This window comes from Babylonia areolata, chromosome 22 (genome assembly GCF_041734735.1).
Source record: "Babylonia areolata isolate BAREFJ2019XMU chromosome 22, ASM4173473v1, whole genome shotgun sequence".
Lineage (NCBI taxonomy): Eukaryota > Metazoa > Mollusca > Gastropoda > Neogastropoda > Buccinidae > Babylonia > Babylonia areolata.
In genome coordinates, this window is record NC_134897.1 from 16572033 (window position 1) to 16597487 (window position 25455).

Here is a 25455-nt window from a genome sequence, read left to right on the forward strand (position 1 = left end):
GAATGTTCCATATCTGTCACTTCTTTGTGAATTGAAATTGCGTCCGTGAAGCTACCCACTTCAGTAATTAAAGCCCAAGAACCAGTCAAGAATGACCTCCCTTCCTCATGCTATTCTATGCAACCCTAGTAGAATCACAATATATCTGACCACACCCTACCCTTTCATTCCACATATCTCAGCGTCAACCAGGCTCAAAATATATCCACACCTGCAATGTTGATCAGGAAATTTAAGTGACACTCCTAGAGACGCATCCGTAAACGTGGATTATCCTCAACTGTGTGGTCACAATTTTCCCGTAGCACATTTACCTCTGGACTCGAAGCGGCCATGGGACGGAAAAAAAAGAGCAATATCTGCTGGGGTTCCATCCCACGTCCTCACAGCCGTCTGTCTACAACCCCAACCGCTTTACCACAGTGGCTTGTTGTAGTCCTATTTTATGCTAAACTGACCCAGGGATGTCACCCCGTTCTTGCTGATAAGCTGTTACTTGGCATATTTCACGCACGTGTCTCTTTATCGAGTCATTGAATGCTGGTGCAGTGGCGTGCAATAGCTGAGGCTGTTTCATACCAGTTTCATCTTTGCAGTTTGTTGCTTCGTCTGTTTAAAATGTGCAGCGTTATCGCCGTGAATACTGAATTTTGACGTCTTGATTTCACTGACAGCGTCAACTGAGTCCTCTCTGGTACTGTTTGCAGACAACCGAGGTAAGAATCAAATGAAAAAAGTGTATAACATATACACAAGTCTCACAATTTAGTAAATAAAAATGGTTAAATGAATATAGTATAAAAGAAAAAAGAAAAGAAAAAAATGTACAGAATGTGACACAAATTCAAATAGCTTCAAAGATGCTCAACATTTTTTTTTTTTTTTCAAATTCTCAACCAACCAAAAAATACTGAATTTAAAGTAAGCAATGGCCATGTTCTTTTGGTGGGACTGGGCTTTCACGTGCTCATTGTAGACGACAGAAAAAAAGATTCCAAGATGGAAAAGACAACTGGTGACAATTATTGCAAATGGTTCTAAAGGATAATATTATAAACATTTTCCATATTTTTTCGGAGCGTCATTAATCAATCATTCATTCATTCAAAATCTTTATAAATCCACACAGAAATTCATTTGAGTTCATTTGTGCAGTATGAGGTATCATTGGTGTCCGATAGTAAGAATATAAAATCATCTGGTAAAAGTTGCTTTATAAATGTACGAAAATTATTTCCTAATTGGTAATGACTGTGAAGAAGAAAAAAACATTTTTTCCTCTGACCATCCAGCAAATAATTTTTGTTCAATTTCCAAGACAAGATGCACAAATTATTTTTACTCACAAATACTTCTATACCACTTTTGTTTCGTATAGTCAAAAAAGTATTTACAGACACAGACACACACACGCATGCACATACACACACAGAAGAGACACACACATAGACACAGACACAGACACACACACACGCGCACACACAGGCATACATACATACTGCACTGGTATTTGGCTCATTGTCGCCGCCAAAAGACAATGTTTTCAGTCTCCGACAGGTGTGGACGCAACAAAGCACGGGACAAAAGTTAACCCTGACGATGTCACGCTCTGATGAAAAGAGACGTGTGGACTTGGACTCCATCTTGGAGCACCTGGGAGGCAGGAGCCGTTACCAGGTTATCCAGCTGATGCTGGACATATTTCCCTGTGTTTTAGGGGCCATTGCTGTCGTAGACATTGTATTTACTGGTGAGTAATCCCTTTAAACCACTTCCACAAAATGTCAGACGCTGCTTCAGTTTCATCTTTAAAATTAAGGTTGTTCATAAAACATATCTGTTCAAACAAGTTTAAACAATATATCTTTCTCACCCACGAGCCTCCGTATGTGCACCTGCGTGCATAGGTGTGTGGTTACATGTGTGTGTGTGTGTGTGTGTGTGTGTGTGTTGCATGTGTGCATGTGGGGGAGAAGGGAGAGATGGGAGAGGTTTGTTTGCTTTGCTTTAATTTTAGCGAGTTTGTATCCATCTTCGATATTCCCAAAATGACTACCTTATTCAAGCCACAAGTATCATTAAATGCGTTTTGAGCTGCATGAAAGTGATATAAATGTGCATTATCATCATCTGTAGTAGTAGTAGAAGTTGTTGTTGTAGCAGTGGCAGTAGTTATTGCTTTCCACACCTCCTTTTCTTAAAGATGAATAGATGTATGTGTGGATTTTGTGTGTGTGTGTGTGTGTGTGTGTGTGTGTGTGTGTGTGTGTGTGTGGAATGGTTGTGGTTAATGCCATGTGTCTTGCTCAAAGGATACAAGCCAGATCATAAGTGCAGTCAGGTGGAAAACATCACCCAGGTGGAAGCTTATCTCCCTGATGACATAACCAACTTCACACTCCACGACATCCAGTATCATCAGTGTAGCATTGACGTCACTGTCAACACTTCCGGTACATCCTCCACTCACTCTCTTCCCTGTGTGGCTGGTGTCAACTTCTCCATGCCTTCCTACACCTCCTTTGTCACTGAGGTACTCCCACACCCTGTCCATCTGAGGCCACGCAAAGTCTGCTCTGATACACATGTGTACAATGATGGTTGACGAATGCAAGCGTATGAACAACAATTCTTCTATATTTATGAAATAATCTTACAAAGATGCTTTATACTGATGTAATAAAAGGGAAAAAGGATAGGAAGAAGGGTTTTAACACTTCAAATACAACTGAGGGCCATCGAATTTTCAATGCAAGGAGAAAATTATTTGTTAAAGCTGATATGTTTCATGTTTTGTCCCCTGTGGATGTGTTGGTGATGGGGGTGAAGCATTTTATACTGTCTGAAATGAAATTACGACATAGGCCTAATGCACACAATTAAGTGGTGTTTATGAATAAAACATCCATCCATCCATCCCACACCCTGTCCCTCTGAGGCAATGCGAAGTCTAGACTCACACACACTCACACACACACACACACACACACACACACACACACACACACACACACTGTGCAATGACAGCGCGTATCACAAGTGAGTCTTCAAGACCTTGGCTCTCTTGTTAGAAGCAGTAGAAGTAGCAGGTAGAAGTAGTAATATTCTGAATGGCAGTTTGTTTATTGTGTGATAAAGCCAGTCGACAAAAAACCTTTACAATATTTAGAGAAAAAAAAAAAAACTGTCAGCAGTATACATTGTTTGCTTTCAGTGGTCACTGGTGTGTGACAAGGCAGGTCTGGCAAAACTCACTCAAAGTGGGGTCTTTGGTGGCCAGTTGCTGGGCGATGTGGTTTCCGCCATACTGGCTGACCGCTACGGCCGTAAGAAAGTGTACATGGCTGGTGCCCTGGTCGCCATGGTTTGCCTCTTCGGTATGGCTCTGATCCACAACTACTACTTTTTCCTGGTGTGCAGAATCACTGCAGGGTTCTTTGCAAAGGTGAGGAGACAGAAAACAGAGAGAGAGAGAGAGAGAGAGAGAGAGAGAGAGAGAGAGACGTACATACTTTCAGAATTTATGTCTTCTTTCAACCTTGCAGTTTTCGTTTTTACTGGGGATAGTCAACGTATTCATTCTTGCTATTTGGGCATTGTGCACTTGTAGGTCAGTCTTAAATCAGGAGGTGGGTTGTGGTCTGTGTGTATGCCAGTGAATGAGTGTTTATGTAAGTGGGGGAGGGGGGGGGAGTGAGAGAGAAAGAGAGAGTGCATGTGTGTGTGTGTGTGTGTGTGTGTGTGTGTGTGTGTGTGTGTGTGTATACACACACACACACATATATATATATATATATATACATATATATATATATATATATATATATATATATATATATATATATATATATGCATGCATATATTGTGTTCAAAATCTAGCATCCTACTGGTAATCACACCTCCAAAACACACACTTGTGAATAAAACACCTTTGATGAATTCTATATTGACTAATATTCTATTTTGACGGACATAACTTATTCTACGCATGAAAGAGGTCACCACCAAATAAGAGAGAGTTGCTCTTTGCTAAAGTTTTTGTTGTTGTTGTTATTTGTTGTTGTTGTTTGTTTGTTGTTTGTTTTTTTACTTCATCTTGCAGCAAGGAGCAAGTTACAAGCCTGACAAATAGACCACGACGCGAAACAGCTGATATTTGCTTTGCTATTTTGTTGATATCATCTTTGACAAAAAGAATGGCTAACACAGCAGTCATTAAGATTTTTGAAATTCTCACTGTACAAGAAATAAACTGACCTGGCTGTTTAACTCGATCATGTATTCTTATACTTCACGTTGTTGTTTTTTTGTTGTTTTTCCCCCAAAGGGACACTAGACATGTCATACATCAAACACACATGCATACACTCATGCACACAGTTACACATGCAGTCACGTACACATCCGTGCATTCATGGACAGTCTCAGTTTTATGGAAGTGTCAAAGCATGTGGACTGATCCATACAGGCTACACCACATTTGCTTTGAAACGAAAATGGGACAACAGATGTCTGATCTTCACATGTACCCAACGTGCTGGTAAGGCCTTCCGGACATACCCTATGCCTGAGGGTGTTGCGATTCATCTTCTTTGTGTGTGTGTGTGTGTGTGTGTGTGTGTGTGTGTGTTTCACTTTGTATATACTTTGTGTGTCTGCAAGGCCATGGTTCGCTCAAGCTATACCATGTTCATGGAGCTGATAGACCGAGAATGGCGAAGCACTGGAAGTGTGATATCCGGCACAATGTGGGCCGGAGGCTGTGTCTTCATGGCCATAGTGGCCTACTGTCTGCAGGGAGTGTCCTGGAGATACCTCAGCCTGGCCTTCTACTCTCTTTATGTCTTCAGTCTTCTTTTACCATGGTAAAATCTATGCACGTGCATGGGCGCACTTTCCGCGTGCGCACACACACACACACACACACACACACACACACACACACACACCTCTACTATATGTGTAGTAGAGAAACAGAGTCCTTCTAAAGAAAAAGGTGTTTAAAAAGAATGTAAACGAACTTCGTTTTTGTTTTTTGTTTTTTGTTTTTTTACAATCTTTGTTAGTTTCATCATCCAGTCCACCCATGACCATAATAATATTTCAACAAGATACCAGACATTAACGCAACATACTTATTTCCTTGTGCACATAAAATTACCTTCTGCATACAACACGTAGCAAGAAAAAATCAATGTATTACAAAGTGCATTTTACAATGAGAAAATATTGCATGTTATCTAAGATCACACACACACAGGCATGCATAAAAATAATCGCACACACACACATATGACCACACAGAAAATATAAACCAACAAAAATTATGTCACTTTTAACTGTCCTCCTTTACGGTTCTTTACGCAGAGACACTGATAGAAGGATTAACATCAAGCGTTCATGGGGAGGTGCCTGCTTTCTCTCTCTCTCTCTCTCTTTGGGTAGGGGAGGGGGACGAGGTTCCATTCGTCCGTTCAAGGACTGAACGCTTCAGTGGTTACATTATTCTGATAGTATGGAGAGAGTGCACACGCTTTCGTCGGGAACTTTCGTCGCATGCAGAGCGGGGGGAAAAAAAAGAAAAAAAAAGAAGATCATATGACGTCAAGGGCAGCCCACCAACGTGACTAGTTTTTCTGGGTGTGCACTGCATTCCTTTGGCTAACGTTTCTGCAGAGTTCGATCACATCAATTTATACGCACAGACTGAACCAAACAACAAAAACTATGTCGTCAAAATGGTCTTTAGAACTCAAGACACACAGCATTTTAAAAGAAAGCAACACGGTAAGTTTATTACTTTAATTTTTTGTTTTTTGTTTTATTTTTTAGATTCCTCCAATCGAGATCTGGCGTAAACTGAAAGCAGATCACATAATCAACTGGGAACCTTTGCCTTTAAACGGAATATGTATATTTATAATTGATCCCGTTGACAGTTGTCCCAAAACAATTTCTCCTTCCCTCAATTTCACGAAGACAAAAAAATATGCAAGCTGATGCTTCAAACTGATATTCGGTGTGTCAAGTCTCTCCAAAGTCGAAACCAGATGAGGCTCTGTGTTGAATTCTAAATAGATCAGTTCGAATACTTCAGTGACATAGATTTGACAAGAAACACGCTCAAAGTAAAGATAGAAGATTAAAGCAAATAACTGGTGTAACTATAAAAACGAAAAATAACGTATAAACTTGCGGAAACATTCATCGAATAGTTCAAAATCCTTTTTGTCGAAACAGGCGATTTCTACTTCGAAATTTTAGCATCGCGATGACCGAGAAAAACCGGCAGTGGAGACGCGGTTCTCGCTAAAAATAACCGGGGAGTCCCGACGAAAGCGTGTACACTGCCTCCCTGTTGCATTAATTTTCCTTGACAAGCACTGAAACATCAATGTCAATAAGAAGCTTATAAAATCACAGCAGTATAGATTTATCCGTGTATTTTTGATATTATTTTCAAAATCCATTCCAGTCGAGACCTGGTGATGGTAGCATGGTTACAGTTGCACAGATATATTTTAACTCAGTAAGCATAGCTGACAAACTGACGTCTAAAATTTCAAACATGAAAATGCCGAAACGGAGATGAAATGCAATCCTATGACACATAGCCTAACTGCGACAGAACTATTCACAGGACAAGACAGAAAACATATCAACAGCACAACGCTGGCATGGAGCAATGAACGTAAATCTCCTCATCTCATCTGTCTCTCTATCACACACACACACACGCCCGCGCGCGCGCGCACACACACACACACACACACACACACATACACACTGTTTGTTTGTTTGTTTTTAAATACTTATGCAAACGCAAGCTTGCATTTACTTATTTTAATGTACATACATAGAAGAATATGGAAAGTCGGTAGGATCTGTGGCAGTGTGACAGAAAGGTGTATGATGAGAAAATATCAGTCACGATCTTCATTCTGTCCAGGTTGTTAGACGAATCCCTTCGCTGGCTGTTGGCTACTGGAAACATTCAGGAAGCAGAGAGAATCCTGAAGAAAGCCTGTCGGATGAATGGCAAAAACTTTGAGAAAATCCAGACGTTGCTGAAGAAGCCAATCTTCCCTGGTAACAACTTTGATGACCGAGATCAAAGTGATTCTTCCCCTACAATCATACAGATAACCAACTCAAGCGTCATGAGGAATGACAAGAACAAAGAAGACACGAATGGAGACGAGCTGAATGATGAGGAGACTGCTGATATTTCTGCTGAGAGAAGAGGCAGTGGGTCGGATCAAAGAGATCCAGAGGAGGGTGGTCCTGGTAATGACAGTGACGAAGGGAGCAGCCAGCAGATGCCAGAAACTGAGGTGTTCTCCGCAAAGTACACAGTGCTGGATTTGTTTCGACACCGTGTCGTTCTCGTGCCACTTTTTGTCGTCACACTTGTCTGGTAAACTCTCTCTCTCTCTCTCTCTCTCTCTCTCTCTCTCTCTCACTCACTCCCTCTCTCTATCAAATATTTGGTATACATATTTTGTGAATATTTATGATAAAATTATAATTGGCAGAAATGGTTCTTTGGCATATTAACAAAGCTGCTGGCATTATCAGTTTCATAGTGACAGATGCAACTTCTCGGAATCACCTTCTCCAGTTAGTCTTTGGCATAAATATGTGAAGCAAACCTTGTTCTGAATGAGGTCCACACTGGCCTTATTGTTGTACATAAGGTTCAGAAACACATCTGAGAGTGGAAATGATTTTCGTATACAGGTCATTGTACGCACAGGTTTATTGAAAGCGTTTGATTCCGTCGAAACAATTCTGCTTTGGCCATTGCTACTGAAAATTACCACCACAGCTTTTGACTTTGGTGCCGTGGAAGTATCGCAGTGGTTGGGAAAAAATAATCAGAGTTGTCATATTTCGTTATTATTACCACCGTCGTCTTCTCATAACCAGCAATAAGTTATGTCTGCTGGTTTCTCGTATATACACTATTATACATGTATAGATAGACCACATTATCGTAACCAGAACACAGATCGCATGGAAAACAGATTAGACTTGTCTTATTTATTCAAAAGTATCTAAAGCCTGGGACTTGATTACAGAACGTAAAGCAATCAATGAATCCACATTTTGACACTAATGACGCTCTCCCAGTTCTTTATAACTGCACGACAGAATTAGATCGAAAGACCCTACGTGTTCAGCTGCTGCCTAATAAGCGAAACATTTCGCCAAAGGCAACAATCGGTGATTCGTTGTTCGATATCTCTCCACACTTGAGTTGCAGGATTGCTTCAACAAAGTTCACGTTTTCTTGTTGTCTTGCTCACGTGATCAACATAAAACATATACCAGCATTTCAAAACTAATTTCAGCCAGCCAGATCAAAATGGAACAAATATGTGTTTTTTTTTAAAAGATTCTAAATTTAACTTGCATGGCATTTACATTTTCATAACATACCTTCTGGCTTATCTACCCCTCCACAACGGTTTCGTTAATCCTAAAATTATGACTTGAGTAATACATCAACAACAAAAAGAAATTTTCCAAAATCACACTGTGCTGCTTCAGTACTGTTGCAACAGTCAAATAAGGGTGAGTGGGGTTTTATTATATTTGTTGTTTTTTCCCTGTTTTTGTGTGTGTGTTTTTTTGGGTGGTTTTTTTTTTTTTTTTTTTTTTGGGGGGGGGGGGGGGGGTTACTTTGATTTGTTGTATTCCTAGGATGTTTTGTAAGTGAGTAGGAATAATGATGCGTGAGACCTGTCTATCTTTAGGTGAAGAAAAAAAAAAAAAGACATAACACACACACCTCCTGTATATACACACTTACAACAGGAATCCCAACACATTTCGATGAATAGAGTGTTACATAAAGAAAACAGCAGCTGATAGCATAATATTGTGACAAACAAAATAAACTGAAACTGACGTTGGTAGATCAGACTTATAAGTCTGAACATGTTAATATCTAAACTCTTCGTTTTAAACTGCAACTATCATTGTAAATTTACAGAGCAATGTGGATTATATTTCTTTTGACAAACGTATCCAATCATTGCAATGTATCCACTCACTGTGGCTATAACGTTTATGTTATTATCGTGTGTGCCTTATGAAGCAATTCATCCTATCCTTTCATTGTAAGAATTTGTAACATGTCGACATGCTTACCAGAGTTCATGTGTGAATCAGGGTCACGTCCAACCTGTTGTACTACGTGGTGATACTGGGGTCTGCCAAACTGTCTGGGAACAGGTTCCTCAACTTTGGTCTCCTGAGCCTCCAAGAGATCCCCGCTACCTTTGTGGCGCTCTTCTTCATGCGTAGGTTAGTCAGTTCCTCTGTTGAGTGCACTGTTCATGTTTTATCATCAGGAATGTGCCTTCAGCTGTGTGTTCAGTCTCACATAGCCCTTGCTACTGGTACCATGTAACCCAGTACTACCTGCCGCATGTGAAGTCTTCCAACGACGGACCAGGCGGAGGAGGAAACCTTTCCCAACGGCTGTGAAGGTGGAAGAGGATGACCAAAGGGCAGGGGGAGCTCTTATCCTTGGCTGGAAGTCCTCCTAGGAGACGGAGCTCCGAAGAAAAAACCTGCACCTGCCGAGGCCGTCCTACACGTGGCAGTATCTGCACCTGTGGGACTGTGAGCGTCGGAAGGCGAGAGAGTGGGGAAGGGACTGCACAACTCCTCCTCACTAAAAAAAATAGTCACCTGCGCTGGTCAGACCGCTCTCGCTGGAGGATGCCGTGCTCTAGTGGCGTAAAGACGTTTGAAAACAAGAGAACGCTGGCTATTAAGAAGAAGCGTGAGCGAAGGAAGCAGGGCTCAACTTTTCCCTTGCAACACCTGTGGGAAGTGCTGCGCAATCAGAATCGGCCTCTCCTCCCATATGAGGACACACACCGACAGATAAGCCTGCCTGCCTACTCATCCGTCGGTCCGACGGGAGACTCCATCGGTCTCACAGTCATAACACTTTCCTCACCCACCTGACCCCAATGTTGAGACAACTTTCAAAACTAAGCCGAATCGTTTTGACACAAAACACAAGAAGAAATGAGACTCCACTGGCTGGGACCCATCTCTGTTGTTCTTATGAACAGTTTCACGTTGTTGTAGAACTGAACTGCAAAGTTCATATGATATATAAATGCCCCTTTTGCTAAGTGAGATCCACATAGGGCACGGTCTGTCCATAGACCGGCCTCGATACTCTATTGTGTTCTTCGGTACCTAAGGCTAAGTTCTAGTGGAAGTTTCTGCATTATCCATACTTTCTAATCTCTATTCTACATACATTTCCAGGCAAAGACGGGTACAAAAATGTCCGTGAACACATGTTAACAATGCCTTCACTTCTGTGCTCTCTCCTCACTGTGGTTGTTCTCACAGAGGTTACCCAAATAACAGCAGTCCTGACACCAACATCCTTCACCATTCGTATTTCAGATGTCCACAGTTTGAACCACTCCTCAGGATCACATGAACCTCATCCAGGCTCATTTCTCAGACCTCAAAATATGTCGTCCTCAATGTAATATTTCTTCAGATGCGTGTCTTTAGTGTTCACACCTATATTTTTCTCTCTCCTTTATATATAGATTTTTTCTTCTTCTCCGTTTATCTGTCTTTTTTTTTCCAAGTTAGTCAATACAAAGCACAAAGCATGTGCACATTGAAGTGAAACAGTATCACTCTGTCTGCATTAATTGACTGTCATATAAAACCATTGCAGCACTTGTTAACGTGCTTCAGGCTTCACACTCTTTTCACTCCTTGTACGAGTTTCAAATGGCATCCAGAAAATATGTACTTGCCCTGCTGGCATGATTCTTTGAACAACCGGACAACTAAACAGATTGAAAGAAGTTGCTACGACAAACGTTTCTTGAAACCTCTGTCCCGTCCCCAGGTGATCGTCCATGTGGAGACACAGCAATAATCTGTTATTCCTTCTAGAAATCAAAGAGAAAGTGATCCGTTTCACTCTCACGAACTGGCTTCGTTCCTAATTGTTCTTGAACTCTTGTGTTCAGCATTGCTGAACACACAGAACCCTTGACGCAGGTTAGGTGACACGCAGATGTCGTATCAGTATCAGTATCAGTAGCTCAAGGAGGCGTCACTCCGTTCGGTGAAATCCATATACGCTACACTACATCTGCCAAGCAGATTCCTGACCAGCAGCGTAACCCAACGTGCTTAGTCAGGCCTTGACAAAAAAAAAAAATAAATAAATAAATAAATAAATAAATAAAATAAAAAAAAAATAAAATAAAACAACAAAACTTTTTTAAAAAAAATGAAACAAGAAAACAAAATACATAAATACATAAAATACCACTACTAACAATAATAATGTTTATAAGGCGCAAAATCTTGATGAAGTCAACTCTAAGCGCACACAAAAGTGCAGATATCGATGTCCAGTCAGAAATGATGACAGGCATGTCACTCTTGTTCTGTGCTGAGGTAGTGCATTTTTTCTCCTTTGCTTTAAGTCATTTACGAAATTAAGTCTTTCAGTTTATTCAGTTTTTGTCTTTGGAGGCATGGTTGATTTAGCACTGATTTCCGTGCATTTTATACTGAATCCAGTTGAACCACACAAGTGAACTGAGTAAAAATTGACACTGCTTTTACTTGCGTTACTCAGTTCTGAAGCTGCTTATCTTGCTTATCAGCAAAGACTTCTAAAAATGGAGAAAGACATTTGGGAACGTTTCGAATGACGCTCTTGTGTGGTCAAATTGTACATCATCAAACGAGTAAAATGGTACCACTGAAGAGAGCGAAAATTTGGTAACGTTGTGGACACAAAATATCTTATACTTAAATCTTAGATATTTTTTTTTAACAATAACTGATAGAGGCAGAGGTGGTTCATAACGTGATGGCAGTAACATAATCGAGAGCTGACAGTACACTCTTGGGGGATGTATATCTGCCTAGCAGGGATATTTTCCACCTGCTGCCAGTGAATAAGACTTATAGTTTTAGGGATATGTTTCAAAGTTCCAGTTTTTGTGTGTGGTATTTGATATGCTCGTTTTTTGTGGGACTTTATTTTTTTTAATACTTTTTTTCAGATTTAACCGCAGACCTCTGGCATGTATTTACGGATTGCTGGGTGGATCGTTTACATTAATCTCTGTTGGACTGGCAACGTTGGGTAAGTGAGACACATAGAACGAGTGTTCGACGATTTACAGAGCTCGCAATATTTGACCGGAATGAACTTTTCCCAAATGGAATGCATTGTGCCAGCTGACATACTGCTCGAAATATATCTATGTACGGTTGTTCTATATATTTTTTAACAATTTATTTATTTATTTATTTATCTATTTTTCTCAAGGCCTGACTAAGCGCGTTGGGTTACGCTGCTGGTCAGGCATCTGCTTGGCAGATGTGGTGTAGCGTATATGGATTTGTCCAAACGCAGTGACGCCTCCTTGAGCTACTGATACTGATACTGATCTATAAAAATATGATACTGTGTCTGTATTTATGGTTCTATCTCTTCCACACACACCCCTCTCTCTCTCCCTCTCTCTGTCTGTCTGTCTGTCTCAGTCTCTCTCTCTCTCTCTCTCTCTCTTTCGCTCTCTCGACAATGTTTCTCTCATTCTTTCTTTCTGTCTTGACAGTGTGTATGAGAATACTGCACAAATATGTGCCTGTCGTACTTGACCACGCCGTGCCAGCAAACTGATCACATCATCACTGTGACACCACAGGGCAAATAACCGCTGCGGAACAGTGGGGTGGAGGGAGGATGGTGATGGTGGAAGAGGTGGGTGGGGGAGGAGGGCAGAGGTTGGGGACAGTGTCAGCGCGACCTCAAGGGTTGGACTTTTGATGGAGAGGGGGAGGGAGATAAAGAAAGTGGAGGGGGGTGTGGAAGGGATCGGGAGAGAAGGGTAACAGAGTGGTGGTTGGTGTTAGTGACACTGCCGGCACATCATTACACACACACACACACACACACACACACACACACACACATGTATGTATGTATGTATGTATGTATGTATGTATCTCTGTCTCTCTCTCTCTCTCTCTCTCTCTCTCTCTCTCTCTATATATATATATATATATATATATATATATATGTGTGTGTGTGTGTGTGTGTGTGTATTTGTGTGTGTGTGTGTGTGTGTGTGTGTGTGTGTCTGTGTCTGTGTCTGTGTCTGTGTGTATCTCAATGTGTCAGTGTGTCTGTGTGTATCTATGTGTGTCTGTGTGTATCTGTGTGTGTGTGTGTGTCTGTGTGTGTCTCTGTGTGTGTGTATGTCTGTGTGTGTCTGTGTTTGTGGCTGTGTCTGTGTCTGAGCATGCAAGTGGAAGGAGATGTGGGGGAGGGGTGGAAGGGGGTGGAAGGGGGGTCATTGGCGTATGTGCAACGTGCAAAGTGTGCGTTGGTCCATGCGTGTGATCGTGCCTGCATTCAAGCTTGTGTTTGCCTGGCGCATGTATACAAAATTATTATGTAAACCAGGCGGAGGACAGGGAGTGACGATGACCCTGGCCACAGTAGCACAGTACGTGAGCATGTTCGCCGTCAGCGGGTCCTTCTGTCTTCTCTTTGTTTTCTACATGGAGGTCTTCCCCACGACCATGAGGTAAAATATTTGGCCGTGTGTCAGTCTGTCCAATTCTCGAGCATATTCATCATTTCTACTTCAGTTACCCCTCTTCCAAGCATTACGACACTCTACCACTTCCACCCCCAACGCCCCCCAGACACTCACACATAGATCTACACACACACACACACACACACACACACACACACACACACACACACCACTCACATAATTGCTGCACATTGTGCGAGAGACTGACAATTACTTGTTCAAATAAAAAAAAAAAAATCTCTGCACACTCCCGGCTAGTTTTACCAAAAAAGTAAGACACTGACTTTTTTTTTTGCCAAGAGTGTTTGTAAGCCCAAGATTACTCGCAATTTGCACGAATTCTTTCGCTTTGAGAGAAATAGTGGGATTGCGAGAAATCGTGACCGCTCCCCTCCCACGTTTTCTCTCAACTGCGAGAAATTGTTAGAGGTGCCCCCACGATTTTTCACAATGTGTGAGAAATCGTGGGAAATCCCCTGTATTTTTATAAAAAAAAAAAAAAAAATTTCCTCAATCATAGGAGTTGGTTTCTTGCCTTTTCCCAATGCAAATCTTAGAGAAGAGTGAGAGAGGTAAAAAAAAAGAGTAAAAGGGGGCTACGACAGCGACGATAATAACAAGACAGGCAAGGCCTTCAAGACTCACTTGTGATACACTAAAAAAAAAAAAAAAAAAAAAAAAATCCAAGCTTTTTATGTATTGAGTATAATTTCAAAATGTAATGTTTAAGATGAGAAAGATCAATTTTAAAGCAAATTAAGTCCCCTAGCATTAATTACAGAGTAATTTCCCTTTTCTACTATCTGCACCAAAACGTTTGCAAAATAAATAAAACTTCCATGCTTAGCAAAAGAAGTTCCTGTTTGAACAAAAAATGATAATAATGACTGCTCTTGTTGTTGGGTCAGAATATCAGATCAAAGTGCCAAGTTTAGAGAATACAAAAAAATCTAAATATAACAGTAAATGCAGTTTGCATATAATTAGGCTTCTTTTTTATTTTTTTGTGCCCATCCCAGAGGTGCAATATTGTTTTAAACAAGATGACTGGAAAGAACTGAATTTTTCCTATTTTTATGTCTAATTTGGTGTCAACTGACAAAGTATTTGCAGAGAGAATGTCAATGTTAAAGTTTATCACGGACACACAGTCACACACACACACACACACACACACACACACACAACCGAACACCGGGTTAAAACATAGACTCACTTTGTTTACACAAGTGAGTCAAAAATTAATGACAGTGGCGTTAGCGAAGACATGAACAGTAATGACACTGAAACACAACTGATAATTGTATTTCACATAAGATGGAATCACTGCAATGCATCAGCCTCAAATACAACATCGGAAATCAATAGCAAACAACGAAATTCAGGAAATATGCAGAACTCAAACAGATGTATAATATGATATAATATGATAATCATAATATAATATGACTTGAACCGAATCTTTCCTGGATGTTGGGAATAACATCAAAATGATTCAACTTTCTACATATATGTGACAGCAAAAAAAAGGGCGTTTCACAATGCATTACCCTCATGTAGGGCGCGTGAAAACTGGACCAAATTGTTTTCATGTTTGTTGTGATGCAACCGTTTCTGTCACATTTATTATGTTCTTCATTTCATGCTAGCTCATTTGTTCATCTGTTTATGTCAGCATCGTTTCACATGCAAGATTGCGCTGAAAATAGATTCTCAGTTTCACAGAAGACACTTAGAACATGAAAATATTTTAAAGATAGAGTGAAAGAGGATCAAATCAACCAGCCAAGTAAACACACACATAAGGAAATACTCACACACACACACACACACACACACACACACTCACTCACTCACTCACTCCCACTCACCCAATCACTCACTCACTCACTCACTCATCAAACATCAAACACGGCATCCCTGTGACTAGCGAAATACCAGTCGCAAACTTTTTGTTTCAGAACCGTTGGGACAGGTGCGGGAGGAATGACTAATAATATAAGCAACATGGGAGCTCCTTTTCTGCTGTTGTGGGTAAGTCACGACTTCACCGCTGACCTGTTTTGACACAGCTTAGGATAATTGAATGAGCTCCAATATCAAAACAGGATGAACGAGAAAACATCATACAAACACACACGCACTCACGCGCGCACGCACGCACACACACACACACACACACACACACATATGCGCGCACGCACGCGATGATTATATGTATTTTGCTAAAAGTCTGCGACTTTATGATATTAGCAGGTGCTTTATCATATGAACACAGTACATCCATACATACAAGCATACACTCAAACGGACGAGCATACACACATATCCGCCCCCTCTCCCGTCCTTGCCCTCCCCCCAAGACACACACATGCGCGCGCACACACGAACACACACACACACACACACACACACACACACACACACACACACACACACACACGCATACGTGTACATGTGGTTTTTGCTATTAGTCTGCGACTTTGTAAGATGTAACAGGTGTTTTATCTATTGACATGAAGTACCCGGGACACGCTTTCCTCACTGTGGTATTTCAGAAGAAGAAAAAGAAGAGGAAAAAGAAAGACGTTTACCTATAATACAGCCAAATCGAATAAATTTTGCTGTAAACTTTATGATACAGCAATTCAAATATTTGTGAACACATTACAGTATGTGACACAATATAATAATAATAATAATAATAATGGATACTTATATAGCACACTATCCAGAAATCTGCTCTAGGTGCTTTACAAAAACGCTTTTGTTAACATAAAACATTACATCCATGTTACATACACTAAAATGTGACTACACACACACACACACACACACACACACACACACACACACACACACACACACACACACACACACACACACTGCATACATACATTTTAACATACATGTGTATCTAACAGTTACCCTAAACACATACGCACACATAGGCAGGCACAAACCTACATAAACAAACTGTGACAGGTCCAACTAAGAAACGTTACAATCTGTGGCAAGACTGCAGGGTCTGCGTTCCTTCACTTCAAAGTTCTGGGAACGTCTACTTACAGTTCATCAGTTGTACACTCTAAGTGTGCTGATTCCAGAACACTGAACAGCAATGAATCAAAACAGAGCAGGAGGCAATGGACATCCCTGTTTCAGTCCATTACAGATAATGAGGGATGGGTATCGGATGACTGCATGTTGACTTCATGTCGGTTGGGCACACTGTTTGTTTCTCTTGCGTCTGTTAGAGTGAGGAAACTAAAAAGCCGGATATATGTATCAACAATGGTGCAAATACCCTTTCAGCAAGGAGTTAAGCTTTTTTTGTTTTCTTCCTCTTTTAATGACGGCTGAAGTGTCTTGCCGCTGATGCTTCGTTGTGCATGATGGTTGTCGCAATCAGTTATTCTTCCCGCCCCCCTACCCCCCACCCCCCACCCCCCACCCGCCTTTTTTTAAGACATGTATTGGCGCAGGGAATCCTGTCATTAAGAGCTTTGTTTGCTTTTTGTGCAGCTTTCAATGCATCTCTCTGTCTCTCTATTTATATATATATATATATATATATATATATATTGTGTGTATGTATGTATGTATATATATATATATATATATATACATATATATATATATATCTACATATAACATATATATGTATGTGCGTGCGTGTGTGGTTGTGTGTGGGTGTGTGATCAGGCTGAAGAGACCCCCTGGGCCCCAGGAGTGATGGTGGGATGTCTGTGCTGCCTTGCCGGTGCCTCCATCTGGCTTCTGCCGGAAACACGTCACAGGAAGTTGCCAGACACCATCGAGGAAATGCAGGCGTGGACAAAGGAGGTGTCTGTTGTTTAAGAAAGGATGTGGGCAACCCAGCTCCCAGTGAATAACTTTCGAACTTTAAGACATCCATGTACACAACGTGACTGGTGTAATGTGACCATTCAAATTTCCAATCAAAGTACCTTTCGGGGTTTAGTCTGTGTTGTGACCAGATTTGGGGCTGGCGTGTGCATGCGTTTCGTTCGTTCGTTCTTTTGTTTGTCGGTTTTTTTTTCACCTGTAGGACTTTGTATGGCGAATTTAACAGAAATGAGACGCGAGTCATTGACAGCTTTGCATCTCTTGTTGCTGTACTGAGTATAAATTTGTCATTTTTGACTCACTTGTGTAAACAAAGTGAGTATGTTTTAACCCAGTGTTCGGTTGTCTGTGTGTGTGTGTGTGTGTGTGTGTGTGTGTGTGTGTGTGTGTGTGTCCGTGGTAAACTTTAACATTGCCATTTTCTCTGCAAGTACTATGTCAGTTGACACCAAATTTGACATTAAAATCGGAAAAATTCAGTTCTTTCCAGTCATCTTGTTAAAAACGTTATTGCACCTCTGGGATGGGCACAAAAAATAAAGAAGAAGCCAAATTATGCAAACTTAATTTACTTATATATATTTTTTTTTAATTCTCTAAACTTGGCACTTTGATCTGATGTTCTGACACAACAACAAGAGCAGTCATTTTTATCATTTTTTGTTCAAACAGGAACTTCTTTTGCTAAGCATGGAAGTTATATTTATTTTGCATGTCTTTGGTGCAGATAGTAAAAAAGGGAAATTAATCTGTAATTAATGCTAGGGGGTTAATTTGCTTTAAACTGATCTTTCTCATCTTAAACATTACATTTTGAAATTATACTCAATACATAAATAGCTTGTGTGTTTTACTCTCAGTGTACAGGGCTTTCACTATGTTCATTCGCCCAAGTGGTCTTTTTCGGAAAATACTAAAATCAGTACTACGAGTGGACTTTATAGATCTATTGGCTGAGCCCTGAAGGTCATTGGCAAAAATCAATTGCGTACACATAGTTATACATATTCAAAGCACGTGCTCATATTCCTCGCGAACGAAAGACGCCATTTTGTTTCAAGTTGTTGATCTGCCCGTTCAATCCTATATTCAATCAACAATACACGATAACATGTGATGGAAATTAGGAGAAGGAGACCGTTAAATATTTTTTTCTGAGAAAGATTTGTGAACGCCTGATGACTTACTGGATTATGTCCGAAACTGCCACGATAAAAATATCCACAGAATCAGCCGGAATTCACAGTTAAAAATAATAAACCATGAGAGTTAATACCCTTGATGAAGCGTAAAAATTTCCAGTCTTGACGTTTCTCAAAATGAAGTCCTTTTCACTTCATACGACGTTTAGGAAGTACTTGTACTTGCCTCAGCATGTTATTAGTTTAACAAAATACTCAATTTTCATATCAACTTTAAAACTATAAAACTAGAATGAGCATAAAAGACAAATTGAATGGATCGTGTCATGCTCAGTACATTCCCGGCGGGTGTAACTAAACTTGCACATCTATCTAGATCCAGAGAAAACGGCTAAATTTTGCAGTGTGATTGCGGCAATAGCCACGTCTCCTTTACCGCGGTTTAAAAAGAACTTTTAATTGCCTTTAAAGATTTTTTGAATGCCCAAGATACACCAAAATAATATGATTTAAACAGCGTTCTCACTGCGAATACCGCAATCGATTTATCGCCCTTTAAAAAAAGCATATTTAAATATTACATTTTAGGACACTAGTTAAGGAGCCACGACAGTGTGAGACAGTTTCTTCTCACCCGAACACGCGGGTTTCGAATCTGCCGTCAGGACTTCTTTTTTTTTTCTTTTTTTTCTTTTTTCTTTTTAACCCGAAGCAAACACAGAACACATTTTAACGATTAGATTTTTTTTAAAGTGTATTACAAGTGAGTCTTGAAGGCCTTGCCTCTCTTGTCTGTGGTGTTTTTGTAATCCTCTGTTGTGGGTGGGTGTGCGGGGATGTGTGTGGGTGTGTGGGGGGGGAGGGGAAAGGTGCGGAGGGAGGAGGGGGTGGGGGCCGGGGAAGGGGGGAGGTCAGTGTGGAATGGCCCACGCCAGAGGCATGTTCTTGATTCGGGTTGATGACAGAACTCTGCACCTTTTTCTTTTTCCCCCGCGTTTTCCATGCAGGTTTTACTCACTCAGTACGGCCAGTCCTCTCTTCTCCTCTACACAGACCCCTCGGATGTCCAATGGGTGTCTCAATGACCCAACCTTTAGCTTCCGTCGTCAGAATTGTGGTATTCTTTGTCAACATTCACCTCTTCAGTATAAGAGCCTTCCGCTTGCAGTATTTTGATGGTGGTAATTGGGGTGAAACGCTGTTAACGTCGTCTCTTTCGCCGTTCGTATGGAGAGAGTTAAGGCTGAAAACTAAGGAAGTGATACAAAAGAGGGGATTTCTAGCGCAGAATTCCCAGACGACGGGGGGGTCGTAATTCTGTAACTGAAAGACACCCCGAGCATTCAGAATGTACATGGAGTGTTTAATGGAACCTCTTGCGTCAGTATATACAGCAAGTAGAAGATATCGTTGGTACAATGATGTACTTGCAAGGTGCTGTACTCTGCAATTTAGGTCACGACCCAGAACACTTGATGGGCGTCTGCTGTTTGCTCGTGTCTGGGGATTTATGTACATACGTTTGATTGCTAGATGTTTTTTTGTTTGTTTGGTTTGTTGGTTTTTTAATATTTTTTTTAACTTCTTTCTTATCATTTACTATCAAAAAACATTTAATAAAGTACGCTGATTGGCTGTTATCTGATTTACAGCCAGTTTTTTGTTGTTGTTGATCATATATATGTGTGTATATATATATATATTTAAGATAGATAAAAGAGAGTTGAAAACCAACACCTAATTTGTTAAACAACAAGAATATATATATGTATATATATGTGTGTGTGTGTGTGTGTGTGTGTGTGTAATTATATATGTATGTTCTTGAATATATATATATATATATATATATATATATATATATATATATATATATGTGCCAGTGCGATTCTTGTATCGAAGGTTGTTTACTGTTCAGTTGGCGAAAGTTTATCCGTGTATCTTGATCTTTTTATTCAAAGGTGTTGTCAGCATCTGTTCTGATGATACTTTCACAATCATCTGGGACACACACACAAAAAGCTATAACTAAATATATCAGCACTCCCTCCAGGTTGTTAGCATACTAAGGATAAAACTGTGTATTGAAAAGCATGATAAATGCGCTCGAGCACACACACACGCACACACACACACACACACACGCACACAGATTCGCGCGCGCGCGCGCGCACGCACGCACGCACTGAGACAGACAGACAGATAAACTTTCGCCAACGAAACACGGCCAAACTTTGAAAATAGTGTGAACAGTGTCAGCTGGCTGAATAGTCCATCGATTCAAGGGAGGCAAACGCGAATGAGTCCTATGATAGTTGAATTGTTCCCCCTAAACTACATCTCGTGCTGCCAACATTTTTTCGGGATCTTAACCACACGAAAGAAGTTAAGTGATATATACAGAAGGTAAGGCATAATAAACAGGTTACATACCAAAAGGAAAACATTGTTCGTTTGATAAGTTTGATAAGTTGTTCTTGATCAGCTGTCCAGCGCTGTGATGGCTCAAAAATAATACTGTCTCTCCCATTTTCCGAACCCCCCCCCCCCCCCCCCCTATATGTACAAGAAAAATAAAGAAAATGATGTGTGTGACGACAGCTGCGAAACTAGATACGTATGCGTATGTGTGTAAGTGTTCGCAGACGTGAGTGTAGTATGTGCATAGTCTGTGTGTGTGTGTGTGTGTGTGTGTGTGTGTGTGTGTGTGTGTGAGTGTGTGTGCGCGCGTGTGTGTGTGTGTGTGTGTGTGTGTGTGAAAGAGAGACAGCAAGTTTTCTCAATTAAAATTTTTTTTATCTATGAAATACCTTTTTTTCTATTGTATATGATTTATATCATTAGTATATTATTTCATATCTATGCGCTTTTTTTTTTGGCCACCTCTTTCAAAGCTGCAGCGTTCGTGTGTTTGCACACATAGAAGATAAATCAGTTCCCGTAATCATCGTCAGCGTTCAGTGGGTTACGGAACACAAACAAACATATGTAAACCCCCCAAAAAAACTGAGAATGGCTGACCATAATCATTTAACACAAATGTAAACTAGATATTACTGAGTTAAAGAATACAGATTCAAGATTCAAGATTCAAAAACTTTATTACTCAAGGATAAAGATTTTAGGCATCGCCCAGTCTTCCAATCTGTCCTTGTGACAACAATAACAATAACAACATTAACGATAACGACACAAAAATAATAATTTTGTTAACACTGCTACATCCACTGCTACTACAACGAAGAATGATCACCACCATCATCATTAACATCGTAAAAAGTAATAAAACGAACGCATTCATACATTCATATCCATACACATGCACACACTCTCTCCACCCAACACACACACACACACACACACACACACACATATATATATATATATATATATATATATATATACTTATGCACATACAGAGACATGACCGAAGTGAGAAACATATAGCGGACATAAAGAAAACAGAGAAGCACAACTTTACCATTGCACATATACGAAAGTGATTAATTTGCTATGCAGATGTTACAGGTAATAACATCCAATTTACAGGCGAACAGAGAGAGAGAGAGAGACAGAGAGAGGGGGTGGGAAATAGATCAATCTAATTTTCACGTAAAAAAGATTTGCAATTTAAAACAATACATAAAATCGGGATATCGGTAGACTTTCTTCCTTAACGGCGATGACACTCAGGTCGTTTTCACCTGCATATCCGAGAAAGAACATTAATTTGCACTGTTTTTCAACAGACTCTCTGTCATCCAAGTCACGCATTAAAAAATTGAAACGACCGTACGTACATACTGTCCAGGTTCGTGTTGCTGCTATTGTTTAAAACAGCTGCTTCTGACTCATGATTGCAGCTTAAACTGAGCGACATCTAATTCACATTTGCGTAAAATAGCCATCGGCAAACGATCGCAGTTTGTGTGTGTGTGTGTGTGTGTGTGGTGTGTGTGTGTGTTGTGTGTGTGTTTTTGTTGTTGTTTTTGTTTTGTTGTTTTTTGTTATTGTTGTTGGTTGTTTTTTTTTGGTTTGTTTGTGGGGTTTTTTGAGAGAGTGGGGGGGGGGGGGGCGGGGGGGGAGGGGGGGGGGCGTGGGGGGTCGGTGGGCGAGGGGAGTATGTGTGCAATACATGTTCGTGTTTCATAACCCACCGGAAGCTGACAACATAATTTAACGTGCGTGTATAAGATAAGATAAGATAAGAATAACTTTATTATCTCCAGTTAGAGAAATTTGCATTATCACAACATAGACAAGTAAACAACATGGGGACCATAACTGTAAAAGTCAACAACAGTTTTTGCGAATATAACAAAGACACAAATGTAAAAAATTACCACATACACCGTTTCATACATTCATCCACAAATTGCAGGTAATAACTAGTATTCTTAATGTAAAAACAGAAAGAATTAAGAAACATTATTTTGAATATAATTATAAGCATATCCTACTATATTGCCCATTGATTATAATAGATAGATAAGAAAAAAGGTAAATTGCATCAGGTGCGGAAAACCACAACCAGATAATCAGCACACACCCGCACCTACCCACCCACCCCGCACCCACCCCCCACCCACCCACCGCCCACACACGGATTACTTGATTAAACAGGAGTAATAAACTATGTTCTCAAATAAAAGCATTTCACATATTCGCCGTAAGAACATTGCAATCGTAATTATCAACAGAAACATATTTAGAATATGAACGTTAACATTCGGCATATTCCATTGTACATTCATCCTGCATATTGCACATTACTAGTTCATCCTACATATTGCGTCAGTTTGGAAGTCTGAACCAAGCATTATAGTAACTGCGAAAGGTCCTCACCAACTCATTAAGAGTTTGTTGATGTCAGTACACATCAGTGCAAGAACTTCGTCACCTGCTTCAAAGGTACATGTGACTGCATAGAGGTCACAAATTTGTCTTTTTAAGTCAGCCGCATACTGGTATAGTGGTCTGCCGTCATCATAGTGTTCTGTCTCTTTCCAAGATTTGGCGATAATGTTTATTAGACTACATGGTCAGCGACCGGACAGAAGTTCGAATGGTGATAATCTTGTACTTTTGTTTGGCAATTATCTGTAAGCAAATAACAATTAAGTTGGAATGTAACGGTCTCGATTGTTGAGATGGGTGTTAGTCACCTTTCTAAGCATGGGTTTGAGAGTGCCATTAAAGTGTTTAACTATTTTGTTTGACTGTGGACGATAACGTGATGTGTGAACAGATTTCATGGAAAGGAGATGTAAAATGATTTATCAAGTTTGAAGCAGTCGCTCAAAATATCCTCAGGGTACCCGACTGGAAGAAAGTAACCACATTCATTAGTGCTTAAACAGCCACAGTGTTAATGTGTTTCAATGGAGCTGCTTCAGGACAGTGGGTAGCGACATCCATCTAATACTGTTGTAGGATGTAGGGGGAGTGGAACCGAAGAGTTCGACACCGATATGCTGAAATGGAACATCAATGGCAGTATCAACAATCGAAAACCGGTCTTGATTTTTTTTTTTTTTTTTTTTTTTTAAATTTTTTTTAAGAAAGCATTTTATTTTCTTTTGACCGTATTGCTTCAGAACCCTCGGGCTGTTTTTTCCTCAAATCGAACCCCACTGTTCCCACGCAAATCGTTTTATTATTTCGCTCACTTTTTTGCACACCTTGACTGCAGGCTGCTGCAGACCTTGACTCTGCCGCAGTTTTGTGTGAACATCGCGGGTACAGATGCAAAGCTCAGCATTCCCTTCGGCTGTCAACGCCTTATTTTGTCTGCAGGGTCTGGTGAGACTAGTTTCTTCAACTTAGTTTATTTTATTATCGGAAGCCGTCCTAACAAAATTCAAAATTATTGCATTTCCTTCTTCATCCTCTTTTCGGAAAATGTATTCAGAATTGTTTCCGAGAAAGGAATCCAATGTTTTTCTGTACTGATGATAATAAACTGCAGCAAAGATTCCCGATGCAGACTTCACTACATAAACCGGTTCGTTGTTGACGAAAACAATAACAAGATCACTTCCTCTTGTGAGAGAAGCTACAAAAAGAGACAAGTATGTTTTGAGATCTGTGACTGGGGGTATTGCTGCCTTACCGGTACTGGTCATGAGGTAATGGATCCGTAATTAGGAGCACTTACCGTTCACTTACCGCCGGGAACTTTTAAAGCAGTTCCCGAAGGTTGACTTTTTTATATCTCACTACAATCAGTAGTTAGTAGCAGCAGTAACAGTAGTTGTAGTATTTTGATATGATAATACCAGCTGATATATTGAATGAAATGTAGAATACGCTGGAAGTTCACGTGTTCATAAAACATGAATGGAGGCCTTTGATCTCCAACAGACAGAAAAAAGCAGACATTTAAAAAGTTTTCTTAGACACCTCTCTAGCTCGAAGCCCAGTCACCAACGCTGACTGGTGGTAATTAATCTATATCATGTTCAAACACTTGCCTTTATTCGTGTTAATTGTGAGTGTGAAGTCTTTACATGCTGTGAAAACTAGTGATGAGCTATTGCAGGTTTTATTTTGTGAGTGCAGTGGCAACCACATAATCAGCGAAGAGGTCTCTTAGGCACAGTGTCTACTCGTTAGACTTTGCTATAACTATGGGATTTGTGGAAGCTTCTTATGTATCTGATGGAGAGGCAGATACCTGCCGCAGACGACCCAGAAGAATGTTACGCCAGGACAGCTAAGGATAAAGCAAATAGCTTGAGGATCATAACTCAGCCCTGGGTTACTCCATTTCGGATATCATACTGATACGACAGTCATAAATGCAATAGTCC

The 25455-nt window shown here is 40.3% G+C and overlaps 1 protein-coding gene across 3 annotated transcripts; it reads left to right on the forward strand.

The window, feature by feature from the left end:
• Positions 1-345: 345 nt before the first annotated feature.
• On the forward strand, positions 346-21179 carry LOC143297432 (organic anion transporter 3-like). 3 transcript variants are annotated; one of them, XM_076609786.1, is made up of 11 exons: positions 346-716; positions 1535-1750; positions 2313-2533; positions 3215-3445; positions 4663-4865; positions 6950-7417; positions 9178-9312; positions 12081-12163; positions 13493-13616; positions 15593-15665; positions 17337-21179. In XM_076609786.1, exons 2-11 carry the CDS (start codon positions 1600-1602, stop codon positions 17490-17492), a joined length of 1845 nt encoding a protein of 614 aa, XP_076465901.1. In that variant the 5' UTR covers positions 346-716; positions 1535-1599; the 3' UTR covers positions 17493-21179. The 3 variants fall into 3 exon arrangements, with proteins under 3 accessions (XP_076465901.1, XP_076465903.1, XP_076465900.1); XM_076609788.1 differs by having other exon boundaries at positions 1558-1750; XM_076609785.1 differs by having other exon boundaries at positions 348-716; positions 1548-1750.
• Positions 21180-25455: the final 4276 nt, after the last annotated feature.